Source organism: Danio rerio, chromosome 3 (genome assembly GCF_052040795.2).
Source record: "Danio rerio strain M-AB ecotype USA chromosome 3, GRCz13ab, whole genome shotgun sequence".
Taxonomy (NCBI): domain Eukaryota; kingdom Metazoa; phylum Chordata; class Actinopteri; order Cypriniformes; family Danionidae; genus Danio; species Danio rerio.
The window spans coordinates 6,081,540-6,097,500 of NC_141023.1; the positions used below are offsets into that span (position 1 = coordinate 6,081,540).

The 15,961-nt window shown below is 41.5% G+C and overlaps 1 protein-coding gene across 4 annotated transcripts; it reads left to right on the plus strand.

Moving 5' to 3' along the window:
• Positions 1 to 538: 538 nt before the first annotated feature.
• LOC101884228 (galactose-3-O-sulfotransferase 2) lies at positions 539 to 13,602 on the plus strand. Of its 4 annotated transcripts, XR_015480225.1 has the most exons (5): positions 602 to 792; positions 4,038 to 4,334; positions 10,813 to 11,931; positions 12,107 to 12,234; positions 13,077 to 13,459. XR_015480225.1 is itself a non-coding variant. In XM_087243677.1 (3 exons), the coding sequence occupies exons 1-3, from the start codon at positions 689 to 691 to the stop codon at positions 11,720 to 11,722; spliced, it is 1,311 nt and encodes a 436-aa protein (XP_087099803.1). In that variant the 5' UTR covers positions 601 to 688; the 3' UTR covers positions 11,723 to 12,972. The 4 variants fall into 4 exon arrangements, 1 of the variants encoding a protein (XP_087099803.1); XR_015480223.1 differs by having other exon boundaries at positions 539 to 792; positions 10,813 to 12,234; positions 13,077 to 13,602; XR_015480224.1 differs by lacking the exon at positions 13,077 to 13,459 and having other exon boundaries at positions 601 to 792; positions 12,107 to 12,972.
• The last annotated feature ends 2,359 nt before the right edge of the window (positions 13,603 to 15,961 follow it).

Sequence of the window (15,961 nt, forward strand, 5' to 3'; positions counted from 1 at the left end):
CTACAGCAGCAGAAGACCACACCAGGTGCCGCTCCAGTTAGCAAACTCCACACAGAAACACCAACTGACCCAGCCAAGGCTAGAACCAGCGACCTTCTTGCAGTGAGGCGACAGCAACACCTACTGGGCCACTGCGTCGCCCTCTATATATATATATATGTCATGATGACAGCACATGATATTTGACTAGATACTTTCCAAGACACTAGCATTCAGCTTAAAGTGACATTTAAAGGCTTAACTAGGTTAATTAGGGTAAACTTAGGTTAATTAGGCAAGTTATTGTATAACGATGGTTTGCTCTGTAGACAATCCAAAACAAATACTGCTTAAAGGCTAATAATATTGACCTTAAAATGACTTTAAAAAGAAAACTGCTTTTATTCTAGCCAAAATAAAACTAACAAAAATAAAATTAAATAAATAAAATTAGAAAAAAATATTATAGGAAATACCGTGAAAATGTCCTAAATCTGCTCAACATCATTTGGGAAATAATTCAAACTTCAGTTTTCAGTTTTCAGTATCTATGAAGCTCAGTGTGCAGATGGTGAGACGGAGTGTGTAGGAGTGTGTGTGTGTGCTACCTCCTGATCCTGCAGGATTAAACACAGGTCAACGGAGGCCGTGAAACGCTCCTGAATCCTCAGACGGAGACTGGGACGGCGTTGGGTTCAGATTTTGGGAAATGCGCTGGTTATGGAGACACCGAGTGATGGGTTTGCTGGCGGTGCTGGTGATCTTACTGCTGCTGACGCTGCTGGCCACACACTCACTGCACAACATCAACAGGTCAGAGAATCACATTTGAAGATGCTTTATCTAATGTGACAACAAGGTACACGTAAAGACAACATTATTCATCCTCCTGTGAGATTTTAACTACTCTTTAAATTTATCCCAAGTTACGCTGAGAGATCATTTTTTCAACGTATATTTAGACAGAATAGTTTAGTAACTGATTTCTTTTATCTTCGCCATGATGATAGTACATATTTTACTAGATATCTTGCAAGATACTAGTATTCTAAAGCATAACAATACTTTAATATGTTTGCGGATATTTATGAAACATGCCAAGTGAACATACTTTATCTGAAAAATAACTGTTCAGTGTTAATTGCTAATAATGTGAGATCGAAAGCCATTTTACATGACATTTATTACCATACTACTGAAAGCAGCAGCAGATAGATCAACTCAGATCTTAAAAATAAAATAAACCCTTTGAAATTGAACTTCAGAACGGTGACTCAGTGCTAACCAACACATATCAGTGATTCAGCATCTACATTTATTAATGTTAAAGAGGGTTAATATTAGGGTTGGGTATCGTTTGGGGTTATTTCGATAACGGTGCTAAATCGATACTTTTAAAACGGTACCGGTGCCAAAACTTGCCTGAACCGATACTTTTTAGCCACAAAATTATTTTACAATATATATATATATATATATATGTATTTGAATCATTATAATTGAACAATATAAATACATATTTATCTTAAGTTTAAAGTAAACACCAATTAATATTTTATTTATTTGAATTGCATTAATATATTACTTTTGATCATTTGTTTGTTAGCATGAATGCTAGATTTGCATTAACCTATTAACATTACATTAGCTTACTACTAACCTGTGGAAAGGCTGTCATCAAAATCAGGGAACACCTTTTTTCTGGGTTTAAGGCTTGGGACTACTTTTACATGGACATCAGTGATCTGATGATTTGCCTTAATCTGAATAAGACAATAATATGATTCAGGTGTTTACATGAGCTGCTTTCTGGATGTTACATTCATGATTCAGTTGCATGTTATAGCACATAGATCCATTACCAAGGCTGAGTGTACATCAAAACTGGTTAAAAACCGGTATAATCTACATTCAGGCAGTTATAATGCTTACTAAACAAAGTCTATCTTGAATAAAAAGTAGAATCACTTTAAAAGATTTAACCGTAAAAAAGCAAAATCACTTTAGACATTTTAGACAATATTAACTCATAGAAATAACAATAGAAACAGTTGCTTCCAGTCCTCAGCCCTCAGTTCCACTCAAGGTCTCAGAGACCTCCAACCTAGTATGGTGGCTCCTGAAAGAAGTTATAAAGAGACAGGCAATCGCACTGAACATTCCTAAATTAAGTAATGTGTTAACTTATTCATTAGTTAAAATCAATTCAAAGGTAAATACTCATTTAAATAATCAAATAATTATATTTAATAAAACAAATTATGAGAAACAGCATGATGAAAAGGATAAACGATAGGTCCATCATGAGACTTACTGGAAAGCAGAAATCCGAATTCTTCGCAGTTTGTGTCTGTGGTCCTTTAAGATAATCAAAAATCACTGTTCACGTGGTGGACTCTTGATCAGAGTATTGTCTTAATTATATAAAAATCAGAGTATTGGTGTCCATGTAAACATACTAAAGTGTCAGATGATGTCACAAGCTGTTAAACACAGTCCATTCCTCACCTTTAAGTTGATTCCATGAGCCCTCACATTTCAGAAGTTTGATACGTTTCCTTCCTACACACAACTTTTTTAAAGCATCTGCTGCATGTTGGTGTGTCAGAATCCTTGCTTGTAAAACATTACCATACTGTAGAATGCTTAGTTTAATCAAATCAAATAAACGCGATCATGCGTGTTGATAAAGGGAGCTGCTCGCCACATTCGCAACACTGCGTGCTTTGCCTTCTATAAGCAACAATAAGAAACGCCTGACATCGCTGACGGTGTTCGTATTCCTCAAAGCTGTTTAGAATTAAATATTTAGAGATAGTGTGACATAACTCATACCTATATGTGCCTTCGATGCACGCCTTGATCCTTAAGGGCGTTACACATCAGATGCGGCGCTCAGAGCTGCGGCTCGGCGCGCACATAACAGTTGATAGTATCACACATCAGACGTGCACATTCGCATGTTATTTAAAATGAAACTATTCAGATGGCGTCCTGAGTCATGGCTGGGCACTGCAGACAGCCACCGACTTCTAAAGCCGCGAATTCTAAAATGCATGTCGCGATGCTGCACGTCGCTTCTGGTGTGCGACTTGCTTTACGTTCTTGTTGCAGCATCAGTGGCACCAGAATACTGGTTCCAAAGGTACCCGTGCCATTTTACCCAACCCTAGTTAATATGTATTAATTAGATTATAAACCTTACCATTTTGCTGGAGTGCAGTGAGTGCCCTATTCTGTGCTTCTGAATGGCTGTATTTACATTTCTGTCGTGTTTTGTCTGGTGCAAACAGCCAAATTGCTAATCACTGCAAATCGTGTCACATTGCGTAGTTGTTAGGACACAGGGTTACAATGTAACCTGCTCACTTAATGTTTACGTTCATAATATTTATATTATTTACTAATTATTAACCTCATGTGGAACTCTGAATCTGCTTCTAATTTCGGAGTCTGCTACTGTCCACTGGAGGTCGCATTTCAGTCGTGGATGCTCGCTTTGAGAGCCTTCATGACTGAATAAAGTCATGAAATGCGCTGTTTTCCATCAAGGCAACCCAGGATGCTGATATATAATTGGCTAAAGTGGCATTGGGCGGTTTAAAAGAACCAAAACAAAGACACGTAACGCACATGTTCAAAGCAGAAAATCCAACCTGATCTCATGAGAAAACGGAAGTATTTTACGTTTCGCAGTTTAGTGGCTAATTTGTAAATAAATTTACGATTTTAAAAGGGGGCATAGCACCCAACCCCATCCCCAAACCCAACCATCATTAGGTGATGAGCAAATCATCACCCAATTAGATCACATGAGTTCATACGAATTAGCCACTAAATCAAAAAAGTTACGAATTGTCGTGAGATTGCGTTGGAATATCTGACTTCTGAACATATTATGGTATTTTGATGCTTTAGAAGAGTCAGAAACTTACAAACAGCACCTTTCACAACAAAATAGTGTCTGCCAGTTCTCATGTCAGTGACGAAAATGGTTCTGAGACAAATAATTAAATTGTAAAAATAGTCACAGACCTGACTTTGAGTTTCCCCATCAGAACTCATGAACAGAGACCGACGGCGGACAGAAGAAACCAGAGAAGAGCTGCAGAGAAACACACACACACTCATACAAACACACAGCATCCACCCAAACCCACACACGCTCCTCAGCACACACAGCATCCGCCCAAACACACACAGACAGACAGGAGAGCGCACCCACCGGTGGTCTTCCTGAAAACACACCGCACCGGCAGCAGCTCCGTGCAGAATATACTGTTTCGACTCGGGGAGAGAGAGAGCGCCACCTTCGCCTTTCCCTCTCGCACGTACCAGTTCAACTACCCACACAGGTACCAGCACACACACGTATTGTGCCTTGGAAGAAACATTCACCCAAAGATTTAAATCACCCCGCACTGTGAAATTTGCATTAATGTAACCCTTATGTGCTGTTGGGCCGTTTTCATCCACTCTGGGGTGATTCAGAGGCTTAATTTGGCCACAGCTGTCTCTGTGTATCAGCAAATGGACTGATTTTTGGTTATTTTGACACATATTTTAGGAAAATGTTTAGAAATTATTAAAAAAAAATCAACAATACACTCTGGGCAAATTGACTCCCCTTTCGTTATGTTTGGGGCTGTTTTTGCCCCATTGACTTCCATTATAATCACATTTTTTCATTGCAAAGCCATGAATAATCATGCTTTCCTGGTTGTTTCTGATTGGGATGCGCCTAGTAAATATCTGGATTGGAGACCACATGGGAAACTAGGTTGTGGGTCCTTAAGGCTGATTTATACTTCTGCGTCAAACACCGGCGTAGGCTACGGCGCTGACGCATAGCCCTTCGCCGTGGCCGTCGCCGTCGCCGTCACTGACGTGCACCTCTCAAAAATTGTAACTACACGTCGCAACAACGCGTGGCGTAAGCTCTGTGATTGGTCGGCTTGCTAGCACCGACGAGTCTGGGCGGGACCGAGAGCCGCGCTATTGGCGCGAGCGATTGTTTACAAGTGTGGAGTCCCGTGAAGGAGCTCCGGATGGAAAGTTTTGCTCTGTGTTTACCTCATGGTTAAAGTTGTTGCACGTCCGCCGGTTCCTGCCTCAAAATGAGCGAGTTTGAGTCACTTGTACATCCAGGAAGTGTTCAGAATAGCAAAACAGAAGCGAAGAAACTCGACAGAGAGCAACATTTACACCTCACTGCCCACTAGCGTTTCGGAAGTGTTAATGCAGACCAACAGAGACAGCGCGCAGAAGTATAAATGCACAGCTGCGCGCGATGCCTGTGCCGTGAGTTGCGCCGGTCACTTGACGCAGAAGTATAAGCCAGGCTTAACACCCCAGTATAGTAAAGCGGATGCTACTGCTGATGCAGTGATGCAGTCCTAACTTTCTGTGGTCGTTAAAAATCCGAGAATGTGCTTTGAAAAGGGCTAACCAAAGTATCCTGGCCTAATGTGCGCACTCACCCAAGCTATTTATCCATCGCGGCCTCCTAACCATCCTCATCATAAGCGTTATTGTCTCCTCTCCACCAATAAGCTGGTGTGTTGTGTGCGGTCTGGCGCAATATGGCTGCTGTAACGTCATCCAGGTGGATGCTGCAGACTATTGGTGGATTTTTGTATATAATTTTGTAGTAAATATTAGAATTTTTAAATTATAAACTCAAATCAGTGACTTCCGGCAGCGCATGACGTAATGATGATAATAATTTGTACACATCAGTCACGCATATTATGGGCTGTTTCTCAATATGCAGGCTTCAGTGTTTTTGTGGAACATCATCATCAACCGCCAAAGTTCAGTTCCAAAACTCCAGACCTCAAGAACAGAGGATGTGTAAAATTTTTCAGATTTGTTCTTGATATCGAGGATGCATCGATGCAGACAGCATAGTACTCGCTTGAGAAGTCCCAGAAGTCACTGCGGCTGAATAAAGGGAGTCGTAGATATTTACATTTGATGTCACCTACCCTGTTGTTGTCTACTGGAAGGAATGCGTCATTAGAGCTGCTATTTTAGTACAGGGTAGTGCTTCTTTGAAATAAATATGGAACCAAGGTGTAGTAGAGAACTATGGCCATCCGGAGCTATAATATATACACATACATCTATGATCAGGAGTTTTCCCGGTGCTCAGTATGCAAATATTTTTTTAAATTACGAAAATTACAATTTAACATCACTTTTCTACGTTGATGGATAATCGACCGCACAGGCATTCTTGACAAAGAGCATGTGTTTGTGTGCATGGAGATGTATTATCCTCCCTCCCTGTTAAATTTGACCCTGTGTCCTAAAACACACCCCCTGTCCTGCTTTCACTTCTAATGCTAACAGAGGGAGTGATTCGTTTGTGAATTAATTTCCATTATGAACGACTCATGTGAACCAACAATATCCTACCAATATCAATGTGCATATCCAGCAATAATTTAGGGTGGACAGTGTGCACATTGAGGCGCAGGCATTGTTATGTTACCAGTCACCACTATAGGCTATTTCTAAAACGTTCATTCAATTAGCCGACAATAATACAAGTTTCTGGCACCACAGCATCTTGTCATATTTCAACATTGTTTGCTGATTTTATTCACCGAAACTAGCGTAAGCATAGTATTTAGCGCGAGTTGGTGCTACTTTGCCTCATAGTCAGTGCATTACGTCACTGTTTTATCATTAATAACGTTACTTGCTTAGCACAAAAGTTAACAAACATACAGAATTTGTAACATGCAAAATCATAATTCATGGGTTCACACTTAGCTGATGATTGATAATAAAGCTTGTTTGGCATGCTGTTGCAGCAGAGAGCCCTGAGCTCAGAATATCTTTGAGTCCGGGGCTCTGTCGCATTTGAAGGGCGAGAGGGGAGTTTGAGCTCAGGCAAGTCTCGAGAACTCCCCTGCTTGTGAACGTGGGAATAGCTGATATATAGACGGCTAAGAGTTTGCCTAAGATGCTACTTAAGAGTAGTCAATTTACTTAAGATGTATGTCTTTGGGCTCAGTTGGTGTTTCTGTGTGGAGTTTGCATGTTCTCCCTGCCTTTGCGTGGGTTTCCTCTGGGTGCTTCGGTTTCCCCCACAGTACAAAGACATGTGGTACAGGTGAATTGGGTAGGCTAAATTGTCCGTAGTGTATGAGTGTGTGTGTGTGGATGTTTCCCAGAGATGGGTTGCGGCTGGAGGGGCATCTGCTGTGTAAAAACTTGCTGGATAAGTTGGCGGTTCATTTCACTGTGGCGACCCCGGATTAATAAAGGGACTAAGCCGACAAGAGAATGAATGTATGTCTTTGGACAGTAGGAGGATCCCGGAGAAAACCCACACAAGCACAGGGAGAACATGCATACTCTGCACAGAAACGCCGACTGACCCGGTGAGGGGTCGAACCAGTGGCATTCTTGCTGTGAGGAAACAGAGCAAACCACTAGGCCACCATGCCACTCTCAGGAGAAGGGGAGGAGTAGGGGTGGAAGGGGGTATTCTTCAAAACGAAGATGACTGAAGTTGAAAACTCTGGTTATTTGTAGTAAGTTAGGAATCATCTGATTGGCGCAATATCCGGAGCTGATGCGGGACAAGCCGTGCTCAAATCACAAGCATGTGATCCTCTCGAAATGACTTTATAAATAAATCGCACACAACGAAATCTTACCTATGAAATGTTCTTCCTTTGCGCTTTGTTTTCTCGTTACTACACCCGTACGCAACGCAAAAGTCTGGCATCTTCAGATTAGCTTTGGTCTTGACTAGTGCGGTTGACTGACTTTTGTCCTGGGACCACTGTACAAATGTGGCGGCACCATTGACGCATTCTCAGGGTGCTTTCACACCTAGACTTTTGTTTGAGAACCTGTTACCTTTGCCCAGTTAGCGCGGTTCGTTTGGCATATGTGAATCCAGCAATCGTGCTTGGATCCGCGCTAAATCAATTGGTCCGAGATCGCCAGAATGAGGTGGTCTCGGCTCGATTAAAACGAACTCTGGAGCGGATCGATTGTAGTGAGAAAGCGATCCAATCTGAGCCCGGCTATATCACAGTGTTTTATGGATATGTAATAGGCATACGGCTATATGAAAGCACTCTTAAAGTCCGTACACAATATCTAGAGCAGGGGTTCTCAACTGGTTTGGCCATGGGACCCACATTTTTACATGGTCATCAAGCTGCAACCCAAATTTTTAGGAACTATAATACAATTTTAGGAATTATACTTAATATATATATATATCTATCTATATAACTATATAGCTATCTATATATATATATATATATATATATATATATATATATATATATATACATATATATACATATACATATACATACATATATATATATATATATATATATATATATATATATATATATATATATATATATATATATATATATATATATACATACATATATATCCATCCTTTACATATTCGACATATCTGTTGCAATAATTGAATGAAATTTCACATGTCAAACGGTAGGGTTGTCGCACACGCATTTCAAAATAAAAGTCCGGTATAAGCAAAATGAGTAAAAATTTGAACTTTTGTTTTTTTTGACCATACACTCCGCGACCCACTAAAAATGTTCCCGTGACCCACTTTTGGGTCGCGACCCACCAGTTGAGAAACACTGATCTAGAGTATATATCTATGAGAGGGAGTAAGGAGGTGGGCAGCATTTTTATTATTAAATATCAGATTGTAGGGTCCAGCCAGTTGGTCCAATGACGGTATCCAATGGTGGATGAAAGTTCACTGCATGTTCGGTCTTTCCAGTGCACAATGTTGATTTATATTAAACTTAGCTCATATCTGACTCCAATTTTAGTATGAGGTGGTTTAGAATATTAATATATTTATCCTCGTTTTATCTGACTCCAATTATAAAACATTGAGAAGGTTATTTTGTTTCCGTTCACATTAATTTAGATTATGATTGAATATTCTTTTGATTTGTTATTATACCTTATTCTCATTTATTCAGATTCCTATAGCATCTCGAGTCTTGCACCGGCTGGGTATACAATCTCTTAATACAAGCTTGTCAGTCTTGGTCATTAAACAGAGGCGATTAACCACTCTCCTAAGAAGGCAGAACCCTACTTACTCAATTTAGGAGATTTTTATGTGGTCCCCATAGATCTGTTATCTACTTCATCAAGACAAAGTATTTTAATAATAATCGCACAGGATTATAAGTTTGTAGATGAAGGCCTAAATATCCACATTTAAAGTAGTTTCAACAATATTTTGTTGTTCTAAATAGAAAACCCATAGTTGGCCTTTTGCAGTCTACGTATACATGAAATAATGCCAATTTGCTAGTCGGATCTCTAACAACATTGTATAGCGTGCCACGCTGCTCTGTCTAACATGTTTTAGTCCATTACTAAGCTGTACAGTGGCTTGTAGTGCTATGGACAACAACATTTATCAGTGATAATAACACGAGGACTATTTGAATAATTCAAAAGATAATTTATTAGTCAGGTAAATGTATTATGCCAAATTCAATCAGTCAATTCATAAACGATCAATACAAAACATCAAATTATCAAAGATAAATCCAAGATTAAAAGATGCATTCCTGACTTTTTACATAACGTGTAAATTTTACATAACGTGGAGCCTAGGCTCCATGTTATGGGCTGATCTGGGTAGGCAGAATCGCGCCGAGTCTTTCTCAACCCTTACCTTAAATAATCCAAGAATTCCCTCAAGGAAGGGGGTGTGAATAACAAAAGGCATTAACACTTAGTGGAAAGTCACACCCTTCACAGTGGTTCAAAAGATGCCTGCAGTTATATATTTATTGTTTTGATTATGTCTATTTCTGAGAGAATGAGACCATTGTACCAATCGCACTGAGACATTTCAAATGATATCAAACATGATAGTAAAAGTCAGTTTGGTTAATCTAGAACATTCAAACATTGAAATGACCATATGCGTGAGATGGGGGGATGAAGCCGAGTTTCAGCAGTCTCAGATGCAAATGCAGCAGGAACTAGTTTTTCCCGCATTCCTACCTACTGGGTTGTTAAGTCACCAGTCTCTGTTTTCAGTTCATGTTTTGAATTGTCAAAGACATCAAAAATATTTGCAATATTTCAATTCTTACAAGATTTAGCAAGAACGGCCTCCACAAGAACACAAGTCCGTTCTCTGCATTCTTGAAATTGAGAAACTGCCATGGCGGCCACCAGAAGTCATTGGCTGCATCCAAAACCACCTACTACTCAGTAGGTACTGCATTTGAATTTAAACGTACTACTTGGCCGTTAGAAAAATACGTTCTGTACAGTATGAATGGAATTCGGACGTACTACATCCGCCATTTTGACAGTCAGACGTACCTGCGTAATTTTCGTCGCTTTACTCCCTTACATGAATTCTCTCGCGGGGCATCATGGGATAGCGCAGCATGCATGGGATGCGCACTCCAGAATCTTGCCGGAAGTAGTAGGTCCTCCGGGTGCTTCTCGCATACTGTTTTTCGAATTCTATAAATTCGGACATACTACTCAGCCCGCATACTGATTTTAGCATACTGTATAGTATGGAAGTATGCAGTTTCAGCCAATGATTTGAATCATTTGAGAGGAGAGTCAAACCTCTCTCGTATGACCATTACTCAACCATTAAAGCCATAAGCGCAAGTCACTACGCAACATAGTTTAAGCTTGGTTAACTCTGACCTGTGAATTGGTTCCATGTAAATAAGGAGAAATCTCTCTTGTTGTCTTGCATGTTTGACCACAGCTTTAATGGCAAGTATGAAACTGAAATCGCACTCTCTCTCTCTCTTTCAGATTCAGAGCATCATCAGTGGACGAGCTGCCCGAGGGATCATCTCAGTTTGACCTGCTGTGCAGTCACATGCGTTTGGACCTGCGGCAGGTGAGGAAGGTGATGCCCCAGAACACAGTCTTCATCACACTGCTGCGTGACCCAATCAAAACCTTTGAGTCAGTCTTCAGATACCACACCTACACCGTCCCCGCATTCCTCAGTGCACAGCGAGCCGCCAGCAACACGGGCAAACCTGCACTCTCAGTCTTCCTGGACTCTCCGGAGACCTTCTGGAACCCAACGGAGCCGTGGAACGGACTAGCCAAAAATCCCATGAGCTTCGACATGGGGCTGAACAATCAAAAGTGGAACAGCTCCTGGCCTGAAGACCTGGCGCAACTGGAGGAGGCGTTTCACCTGGTGATGATCGCCGAACACTTTGACGAGTCCCTAATTCTCCTGGGATCTCTTCTCGGACTTGATCATGAAGATTTGGCTTATCTTCAACTCAACGCTCGTGCTAGCAGCAGCAAAACCGAGCTAACGGAGAATATTCAAGCCAAACTGCGATCCTGGAACGTCCTGGACACGCTTCTCTACGACTTCTTCGTGCAGGTGTTCTGGGAGAAGGCGGCTCAGTTTGGGATGGAGAGGTTAAAAGCGGAGACTGCGCGTCTTCGGGAATCTACAGAGAGTATTCGGCGGAAATGTGTCTCGAGGGCTGCAGTGCCCCCTGGAGAGCTGGAGGACCTGCTGCGACCGTGGCAGACGGAGACGGTTACCGTCGTGGGATATGAAGTGAAGGGAAACCTCTCGCTGCAGGATCAGGGCTTCTGTGTGCGGATGATGTTGCCTGAGCTTCAGTATCACTCACACTTGTACTTCAGGCAATACGGGAGAGATATGAGAGCCGCTCCAGCTGAACTCTGAAATGTGGGAATCGTAACAGACTGGTGTTGGCCAATGGTGTCTTGGGTCCGGCCTTTCCGTACATCAATCAAGCTCAGTTTGAAGGTTTCAATACCATTAATTTTCCCTTAGCTTATTCTCTTATTTATCAGAGGTCGCCACAGCGGAATGAACTACCAACTATTCCAGCATATGTTTTACGCAGCGGATGACCTTGCAGCCGCAATCCAGTATGGCAGAAGTGTCCAAACTCGGTCCTGGAGGGACGGTGTCCTGCAAAGTTTAGCTCTAACTTCCTCCGAACACACGAGTGTCAAGTATACCTAGAAAGAGATTAGCTGGTTCAGATGTGTTTAATAGGGGTTGGAACTAAAATATGCAGGACACCGGCCCTACCGGACTGAGTTTGGACACCCCTGCAGTACGGGGAAACATCCATACACCCTCATTCACACACACTACGGCCAGTTTAGGTTATCCAATTCCCCTATAGAGCATGTGTTTGGACTTTGGGGGAAACCGGAGCACCTAGAGCAGGGGTCTCAAACTCGCGGCCCGCGGGCCATTTGCGGCCCTCAGTGCAATATTTTGTGGCCCGAGCCAACCGCTGTACTCTGACAGAATCAGCGGAGCGGGGAGAGAGAGCGCTCCCCGCTCCGCTGATTCTATCCGTACACAGCGCGCTTGTCACTCAATGCGCGTTGTCGCGCGCGTACTCAAGAGCGGTGTTATCGCGCGCCTACTGAAGGGCGGGACCGAGGGTGTGTCGTGTTGCGGGGGCACTTTTGATCATTTTGGAAGGGCACTTTCTATGCAAGACTAAAAAGGGCATGTGCACTGCACAGGTTGAGCCCTATGTGTGCACGTGCCTGTCCTGTTGATATTATAGGTAGATACAGACTGGTACAGACTGATGTGACTGGAGTGGGGTGGGGGTGTTTTATTTATACATATATACGCCTTTTTTTAGGTGAGGGAATGGAAGTTTTGAGTGAGTTCCCCCACTTTTTTCCCTAGGACTTCAATAAGTCAAAGTACAGGTCTAGACTTAATGATGATCATCTTCAAGCCATACTGAGGGTCTCAACTGCTTCCGCTCTAAAGCCAAATGTGGTTCAGATTTGTGAGAAGAAGCGCTGTCAAGTCTCTGGCAGCAAGAAGTAGGCAAAAGATGCCATGTTCAGAAGAACTGTTCATAATCTTCATCAATGTTCTATTAATGTTCAGGACACTTCATGTTCAGAAGAAATAATTAAAACTGTTAATAATGACATTTGAGGACTTTTTTTTGTGAAATCCCTTATGCGGCCCAGCCTCACCCAGACTTTGCCTCCTGCGGCCCCCAGGTAAATTGAGTTTGAGACCCCTGACCTAGAGGAAACTGACACCAACATGGGGAGAACATGCAAACTCCACACAGAAATCCCAACTGACCCAGCCTGGACTCAAACCAACGACCTTCTTGCTGTTAGGCGACAGTGCGAACCACTGAGCCACCATGCCGCTGTTTCAATACCAGATGTACTTTACAGGGTCACACTTTACAATAAGGTTTATTAGTTAATGTTAATTAATGCATTTACTAACATGAACAAACAATAAACAGTACATTCACTACAGTATTTATTCATGTTAGTAAATGTTAATGAAAATACAGTAGTTCATTGTTAGTTCATGTTAACTCATGGGGCATTAACTAATGTTAACAAACATGGACTTAAATGTTAATAATGCATGAGTAAATGTTCAATTATGATTAATAAATGCTGTACATGTGTTGTTCATGATTAATTAATGTTAGTAAATGCATTACCTAACGAACCTTATTGTAAAGTGTTACCCTTTACAGAATACTTTACAATAAAGCCGAAAAAGTCCAGAGCAAATCCCAGAGCAATCTGAAATGTCGGTGTTCTGTGCACTCCTTTAAACTCCCCCACCCCCTTTTTTCTCTTTTTTTGGTCGGACAAACATTTGCCAAGTTATGCATATGATATTATGTGCACATTTCTATAAGTTGTTGGCACATCTTGCTGTTTCCATCCAAGGTTATTTTAGGCATAATTAAAATACAGTTATACATTTATTTCTTAATACGCAATTGCACATTTTAGAACTTACGCACATTTCCATCCAGTGTTCTTTTATGTAATTTCACAAATTGCTTAACTGAGTGCATATTTTTACACTTATCAAATGCTCTTTTTACACATTTGCACTTTTAAATGCACATTTTCATCCAGTGTTTATTAATGTAATGTTAGGAATAGGTCAATGGAAACATGCCCAATGACTTGGGCACACACACTCACCGGTCACTTTAGTAGGTACACCGGTCACTTTTATAGTTCTGTTGTAAAAAAAATAAATGAGTGAAAAAGAAGAGAGAACCCAGTCCAGGAGACTCAAAACAAGCATGATTGCTTTATTGAGTTGTGTTGGTTAATCTGCAGTCATACAGCGTCTTTAAGATGTCCATGTGTCTGCAAGAGCCTACTAGAGGTCCGCAGTCTGCAAGTTCTTTCACAAGTCTGTCACAAGTCTGAATTAAGACAAAGATGCCATGTCTATATTGTGTTCTTAGGAGGAGGGGATATGGCTAAACAAAGCATGCAAATTAAGAGTTGTGGTCGGCAGGGTAAACTGCTCTTTCAGGCATTGATCTCATCATGTTCTGGAGACAGAAACCGCCTGACCAGTTGATCGAAAAGAGAAAAACAATAGACACAACCATGCTGTGAAACTGACAATTTGCATTACTTTGGCTCAGCCTGTAATCAGAAAGACAAAAGCCCCTTTCACACATACAGACCTTTCCGAAAGGTTGTATGTGTGAACAGGTCCTTTTTGAAAATACCGGTAAATTCGTTCTGGCTATTTTCCGGAAAGAGAAGTTGTAACATTACCGGCAATTTGCCAGAATGCTGCGCTGTGTGAATGCAGAAGGAAGATTGCCGGAATAAGCGCGTGCACGTCTAGAACGTGCTGACGTGAGACGTCTGCTTTAGACAATCACAACAGACAGACGCATTTACGTCCGCGCGGTTTGTGAGGATAAAAGCCTTTGAATATTTTTCCAGACACATTTAGCTGCTAGAAGTTAGTCAGATCACGTTTATATGTTCTTCTTAATGCCAACTGTGTAAATAATCATCGATGAGATGCTTATGACAAGCCGTTGTTTGTTTACCTTCAAGCTTTGCGTGCGCCTATGAGCTCCTGCACACGCACATATTATGAACATCTCGACATGCGAAAGTGATCCTGCGAAAGTTGTTCACAATATTGATCATCCACAGAGTTTGTAATTTAGTCAAATGTTTACAAATACAAGCGCAGCCGTTTAAAGCTCATTTGTGGTGAATGATGTCAGAATTTACCGGTATTTTGGAATAGATGTGTGAATGCTCTTTTCCGGAAAATTTCCGTGACGTCCTCGCCTGTGTGAACAGCGCTTTTTTCAATATACCGGTAAAGTCGTTCCGGAAATTTTCCAGATATTTACCGGTATCACTGTGTGAAAGGGGCTAAAAGGTTAATGTCCCTCCTAGCTGGGATGTTAATGAAATGATCTAATTAAAAACCAAAGAATATAACTCTTCAGTTATACGTAGATTGTTCATTTGGAATTAGTTGAGAGAAATTTATATTTCCACAGTTCCGAAAAATTTGGGTCGCGGCTTGATGACCATGTAAAAATGTGGGTCCCATGGCCAAACCAGTTGAGAACACCTGGTCTAGACGATCTGCTGCAGTTCAAACCGAGAACCAGAATGGAGAAGAAAGGGGATTTAAGTGACTTTGAACGTGGCATGGTTGTTGGTAGAGAACAGGAAACTGAGGCTACAATTCACACAGGCTCACCAAAATTGGACAATAGTAGATCGGAGAAACGTTGCCTGCTCTGATGAGTCCATTTCTGCTGCCACATTCAGATGGTCAAGTCAGAATTTGGTGTCAACAAAATGAAAGCATGGATCCATCCTGCCTTGTATCAATAGTTCAGGCTGGTGGTGGTGGTGTAATGGTGTGGGGGAGATTTTCTTGACACACTTTGGGCCCATTAGTACCAAATGTTGCTGATCATGTCCATCCCTTTATGACCACAGTGGACCCATCTTCTGATGGCTACTAACAGCAAGATAGTGCGCCATGTCATAAAGCGTGAATCATCTCAGACTGGTTTCTTGAACATGACAATGAGTTCACTGTACTCAAATGGCCTCCACAGTCACCAGAACTCAATCCAATAGAGCACCT

Coding starts and splice junctions, on each gene's coding strand:
- LOC101884228 (XM_087243677.1), top strand. CDS start 689: ATGCGCTGGTTATGGAGACACCGAGTGATGGGTTTGCTGGCGGTGCTG. Junction 793..4,037: donor TCACTGCACAACATCAACAG/GTCAGAGAATCA, acceptor TTTCCCCATCAG/AACTCATGAACAGAGACCGA. Junction 4,335..10,812: donor CAGTTCAACTACCCACACAG/GTACCAGCACAC, acceptor TCTCTCTTTCAG/ATTCAGAGCATCATCAGTGG.